At 43.3% G+C, this 6,734-nt stretch overlaps 1 protein-coding gene across 1 annotated transcript; it reads left to right on the top strand.

Moving 5' to 3' along the window:
- The first annotated feature begins 1,890 nt into the window (after window positions 1-1,890).
- Window positions 1,891-2,985, top strand: LOC144592251 (forkhead box protein D3-like). Its single transcript, XM_078396783.1, has one exon. The coding sequence runs from the start codon at window positions 1,891-1,893 to the stop codon at window positions 2,983-2,985; it is 1,095 nt and encodes a 364-aa protein (XP_078252909.1).
- The last annotated feature ends 3,749 nt before the right edge of the window (window positions 2,986-6,734 follow it).

The following is a 6,734-nucleotide window of genomic DNA, read 5'->3' as shown; positions in this document are numbered from 1 at the left end:
GTGCCATGCTGAGCCCTTGCACGGAGACGCAACAATAAGTTTCAAGCCATGACTTTATCTCCTTTCGTTTATGTCTCCTGCCAAAACACACCAACGTCAGGTTGGCTGTTTAACAGAAATGAGTCTTACATTTCACCAAATCATTGGAGTTGGGTTAATTTCAGTCACTTACATTAATTCATACATTCATTTATGTATTGGTCGGAGATACAAGGAACTGCATATATAGGAATTTTAATAATCTTTAATTATTGTTCTGTCGATAGTCTATATCACAAATTACGTCAGTTAGTAGCAAAACTAACATTCACTCGCCCGCACTAGCTGCGCAATGCTATCCCAAAGTTAGAATTTATTATTCAGACATACCACACCCCTTTATGCCCAAAGATAGATACAAAAACCTGGAGCAACTCGGTGGGTCAGACAGCATCTCTGGAGAAAAGGAATAGGTGACGTTTCGGGAGAGTCGCTTATTTCTTTTCTCCAGAGATGTTGTCTGACCCGCTGAGTTACTCCAGGTTTTCGTCTCTGTCTTCGGTTTAAACCAGCACCTGCAGTGTTCCTTCCCTTGCATACTTTATGCCCTTCCCATACCTTTTATGCCCAATACATTTTATAATTGTTTAAAACACAGACTGCTGGAGTATCTCAGCCTGTCAGACAGCATATCTGGAGGACATGGATGGGCGACGTTTTGGTCATGCCTGACCCACTAAGTTACGCCAGCACTTTGTGTTTGACTCAAGATTCCAGCATCTGCAGTTCTTTGTGTCTATATTTTATAATGATATTGTTTTCGAGCCCTTCCCAGCTGAATGTTTTCCATTTCAGCATGTGCGCCGTTGATTTGAAAGTCATCCTTGATTTTGTTTTGAAGAACATCCTCGGTTCTCTTTCCTTTCGTGGCTGGGAGGGTTCGGGTTTCCCGAGGTTCACAGGATGAACGCTAATACCGTTCGGATTTCAATTCTGTTGGCACGAAAAAGATGCCGGTGTAAATTGACATTTCATTCACAGACAGAACGCGCATCTTGCGAGAAAATGGCACCAAACGCGAGCAGATGCTGGCATGTATTTATTGTCTGTCTCCGTCTGACAGTCCGATAACCGATCGTGGCTTTCGCGGCACTGTTAGTGGCACCAAGTAATCGTCTGTGTAGATCACTGCACTGACCTAAAAAACAAAAGATAAATACGGCAGGTCTGTAGATGGGGAGCTGTAAAGTTCCACAGACGTGTTGGTAGTTTTTTTGGCTACTGTAATATTGCCCTGAGGGTAGGTGAGTGGGTGAAGAATTACGGGAAATGTGGAAGAGATTAGGGTGCATTGAAATAAATGAAGAGAAATAATTGTTATAGAAGCTGGCATAAGCTTGTTGGTCTAAGTGACCTCTTTCGAAGTCACGAGAAAGTTTACAAATGTCAAATATGTTCGTTGGTTCGTTTACTGTCGGCAAGTTTCTATGAATACTAATGGTGCCTCGTCGCAAAGCTCGACGGCTATTATTATTCATGCATTGTTTAGACGTCTTCGGTAAACACACCCATTCACCAGCCCATTGTCCTTACGTGACTCTCCTGAGCTCCTGACTGCCTTGTCCCATATCCCTCCTTCCCAGATGAATGCAGGTACATGAAGCCACATCATTCTGGCGCGCTTGCGCTGCCCGCCCTATAAAGTTTTGCCAAACTCTCTTTGCCAGCAACAGCAAAAGGCAAGACCCGTAGAGTCGCGGACGTGCCTTGGTTTCAAGCGAGCGGCAGATGATCTGAGCCCAACTTCGGGGGTTAGGTGCACCTGAAAACAAAAGGCGAGGCTGCTTGTGCCCCTCTGCGTTGGAGGAAAACAGCCAGGGCAATTCTACCCTCTTCATTGGAGCCCATGACATGACACTTCGTGGAGATCTCCGGGTCGCGGGCCACCGCAAGGTGGTGGAGCAGGAGGAAGCGGAGATTGACATCCTTGTGGATAACGAAGAAGGGGAAGGAGTGGAGGAGGAGTCCGGTGGCCAAAGGCGGCGGGGTCTGTACTTTCTCAGCGGGAGACAGGGCAGAGACAAGGCGAGGCCAGGAGAGACTGGACACTGCCAGACAGACACGGAGAGCTGCGAGATATGTCCCGGCATGAGCGCCAAGCCCAAGGTGAACCTGGCCAAACCCCCCTACTCCTACATCGCGCTCATCACCATGGCCATCCTGCAAAGCCCCCAGAAGAAGCTCACCCTGAGCGGCATCTGCGAGTTCATCAGCAGCCGCTTCCCTTACTACAGGGAGAAGTTCCCCGCCTGGCAGAACTCCATCCGGCACAACCTGTCCCTCAATGACTGTTTCATCAAAATACCCCGGGAGCCGGGCAACCCGGGCAAGGGCAGCTACTGGACTTTGGATCCGGCGTCTGAGGACATGTTCGACAACGGCAGCTTCCTCCGCAGGAGGAAACGTTTCAAGAGGTACCAGCACCGAGAGGCCGAGCTGGCGAGGGAGGGTGGAGCACTGGTCCTCTATCACAATGTCACCTGTTACGGCCGCCCCATCCCCTACCTTCTGCAGCCCCAGGCAGTCTTTCACCACTCGCCCTTCGGCTTCACCCCCGAGGTTGCAGCCCTCTCCAGCCCCGCTCAGAGCCTATCCGACTCTCGCCTCAGCAGGAAGCTTCAGCAAGCCCAGCCCAGCAGCGCAGGCCGCCAGGCACACCTTCAACTCACGGGTTCAAAGCCCGGCTCCGCCATCTCCAGCCGCCCTTCCTTCAACATCGAAGACATCATTGGAAGTTCAAATGTCCAGCCGCGCACGCTGCATCCTTACTCAAATTCTCAGACCCGGCCTGACTATTGCAGCCTTATTCAATCCGTCCCTTGCCTGCTGTCTACGGTTTTAAACATGTCCACAAGGACAGCCTATGGCCACTTGAACAGACCTCGTCGCCACGCTCTCAACCACGAAACAGCACCCGCTCTGAAATTGCACCCACCAGCAGTCTAGTCTGTGCCGCCCGAGTGTCGGACAGTTCAGCGTTAACTGGCCAGATCAGGAGGCAACTCGCTCAAGGAAGCACCTTGTGAATTCCAGCGTTATCAATCCGAGGAGGCTCCGGGGTTCGTTGTCTTATATTTAAACTGAAATCTTGGCGGATGAGAAATAAAACATTTGAGATGCTTAAATCGAGCACGAGACAATGCCCTTCCCAAATCATTAACAAAATACAGCACAGGGATGCTGAACAAATGGGGGAAAAGTTGCAGATCCGGCAGAAATAACGACCGGATCTCTCGTTAGGACTTTTTACTTGGTTTCTATTTTGACAGATAAATACCGGGTACTTAAAGCATTTCTGTTTTTATTTCACTTTCCGTGTTTGAAAGTGGCGGAGGTAGGGTTGAAGAAATAGAGTTGAAATATATTATCGATGTATTTAATATAGGAATTGACGAGCATTTAATTATTTAAAATATGAATCAGTACCTCAGTAATCCACAACCCCTCTGCGGCAGCTAGTCCCTACCAGTGTTGAAAATAGACTCCGTCATTTTTTGTTTGAAGTTACCAGCCAGATTATATTTTGTCACTTCGCTGATCTACGTGTCGAAGTCGTGGGATATTCTTCAGTCGGAAAGGGTTAATTCTTCAGATACTAAACGGCAACTGCGTGATAAAATATTGTGAATTATGCATGTTTATGTACAGAAGAACTTGAAACAAAATCGCGACTTTGTGTGCTGAACCTCGGGAGTTATCAATTGACTCAGAAGCAATAACCTTTCTAACCTTAAGGTGGAAATAATTGTGTTGCCGCTTCAAGTCGTATTCTCCAAGAAACTTGGTGTTTTGACATCTTTTGTGAAATCATTTGATTTTATCGCACATTTATTTCATTGTGAAAAACAATGTCTGATATCGCAGTATCGAATAATTCTACTGCATATTAATCAAAAGAATTGAAGTTCCGATGTTCCTTGTATCCTTGTCACTCGTGTGCTTAAGTAAATAAAGGAAAGACTATTTCTGCATGAAAGTATCAGCTGAGTTTTTTTTTCTTGGATATTTTCGCTGAGTTAGAAGTTGGTGGGTTCAAACCCTGATCTGGAGATCCGAATACAAAAAATATGTTGACATTTTGGTGAACGAAACAAAGCGTGATACAAGTGCCGCCTTCGGTATGACTAACAGATAGCTGTTATCAGATATTATCACGATATTATCAGATTGCTGTTGGATTTCGCCATTTTACACGAAAAATGGTTGTTGCTTTTCTCCACAATAAAACACAATATATTTGAAATGTACTTCACTGGTTTTGTAAAGCCCATAGCGAGACCTCTAATGAATATATTACGTGATAATTATTGTTTGGTTTTATTCAAATGTCGCATCGACAATATTTAAAGTATAATCGATGCACAATGTAATTATAGAATTCTTAGAGCTCGGGAATTACTCAACTGTTAGTGAACTATCGAACATTGGTCTGTATATTAAAGATAACGGTGGAGAACAATAACTATAACGATAGCTATTATATAATAGCATGCTACATATAAAGGATAACACTCACGTTTAAGTTTCTGTAAGGATTAAGGTAAACATCGCTAATCGGTTCATCGTAATTAGTCTCACTATTTCCTACATAAGTAAACGGGCGACACTTCTCAAATAAATGAATTTGAAACAGAAAAAAGAACCACGCATCTTGCGAATATACTTATTCTAGCTGCGGCGTTTCAGAATGGAAAGACAATTTCAATCCTTGTACTCCGTAATCGAAGTTTGCGTGATTGTCACGAAGGTTAAGTCATCACGTCATATAACTAATTCCAACTCCAAGGTTCAATTACTTCTCAACAGCAGATTTTGATACAATTTTGAGAACAACGCCAATTTTGCATCTTCGAATGATAGTTTTTCTTAGTTTTGGGGCAATTTCTGCGGTACCAGGCTTGTGAGTCTACACCACAGAGGTTGTGAATTCACCGTTGCAATCTATAATGATGAATGAGGTATGTGCGTGGAGAACAAGAGCGTGATGCGAAATCAAGTTTTACATTAAGTAACATACATTTACTTTGTCAGTGTTTTTTATCATGGCATTGTTATTATTTAATTGAACTACCATCAGAGTAACGAAATTTGATATTTTTACCCTACAACGATACGATTAATATTTTTTCTGCTGAATACTTAGAGATACAGCGCGGAAACAGGCCCTTCGGCCCAGAGTCCGCACCGACCAGCGATCCCCGCACATTCACACTACCCCACACACAAGCAGGGTCAGTTTACATTTATACCAAGCCAATTAACCTATAAACCTGTACATCTTTGTATTCTGTAGTCTTTGACTTTCTTCAATTGCAGCAACATACAAGTATTAGATATTTCCATTTTTATATATAGGATAAAATTACCGGATGTGTAACCGTACACTCCAGGTTCCCTGAGTGATTATGAGATCGAGTCGGTCAATTTGTATCTCTACGAGCGAACTTCAAGATGTAGCCAATACAGACCGCGCACGGTAAATAAAAACACGGACTCAACTTGAATTTAAATCTAGCCTTAGCCAGTTAATAAAGACAAACGTTCAAGGATTGGCCTACAGAAATAAACAGTTGGCTTTTGAACTTCATAAAACTGAAACAATTCCAAAGGTTTGAAGTGAGAATCTGAACGTGGGGTTATGGGTAGTTTGAGCTAAGTGAGAATTTGTTTAGATGGTGTATACAAATTATGCAAATTGAATGAGATAAAAAGTATAATCATTTAAAGTATAAAAACTAAAAGCAAAATAATTTAAAGTATAAAAAAGGTTAACTTGGAGAGAAACTGGGGCTGGAAACTTGGAGATAATTATATCGATGTTCTTAAGTATTGTCAATTGTCAGTGCTTGGGTGCGAAACAACATTTATGGGGTAAACAGATTATTACGTTTTTGTTTGTTCCCTTGAAAATAACCTAGTATTTTGAAGTAAATCGTGTCAATGGATTGTATTACAATAGGCACATAACTGATTAACCCAGAGCTAAGATTACAGAGAATTGCGTGATAGCTGGTGTGAACTTATTTTACACTGAAATATCAATTAAACTGGTTTCTTAAATGACTGTTAAAACGAGTTGAATATATTTGGATTATAATGAAAACACATATAAGTTTGTACACGCCGATCATGTATTAAGTGTTAAGAACAAAACGCTAGAGGAAACCAACGGGCCAGGCAGAATCTGCGGAGGGAAATAGATAAGGTTTCGCGTCGGGACTTTTCTTTAGACTAGGGAAGGAAGCTGGAAAATAGAAGTGGGAGTGGGGCAAAGCCTAGATACCAACATACCAGTGAAAGGGTGATTGACAGTTGGAGATTACCACAAATCGCTAGCGGTGAAAAGGAGACCAAAGGGTATCTAGTTTAAGGGTAAAGTTAGAGACCCCATCTCGCCCTTTATCTCCCCCCCCCCCCAGTCTGAATAAGGGTCCCTTGCTGGGGTTCATGCCCTCACGAGAAGATGTGTGACCCCCTGAGTTCCAGCACTATATTTTTTGCTCAAGATTCCAGCATCTGCCGTATCCTGTGTCGCCATTATTGAGCGTTTTTGTCTGCATCATATCTTTATAAATACGAGATTGTTTCCCGAGTACTTGACAGTGGCGCACCATCAAGCTGGTTGCATTGTAGCCGATACATATCTATATACTAAAACTCTCGTTTGTTTGTTTGTTTGTTCCTGAACGACAGCC

The sequence above is a fragment of the Rhinoraja longicauda genome, chromosome 3, assembly GCF_053455715.1.
Source record: "Rhinoraja longicauda isolate Sanriku21f chromosome 3, sRhiLon1.1, whole genome shotgun sequence".
In the NCBI taxonomy this organism is placed as follows: Eukaryota; Metazoa; Chordata; class Chondrichthyes; order Rajiformes; family Arhynchobatidae; genus Rhinoraja; species Rhinoraja longicauda.
Note: the sequence above shows the minus strand (reverse complement) of the source record. Positions and strands in the feature narration are given on the sequence as shown.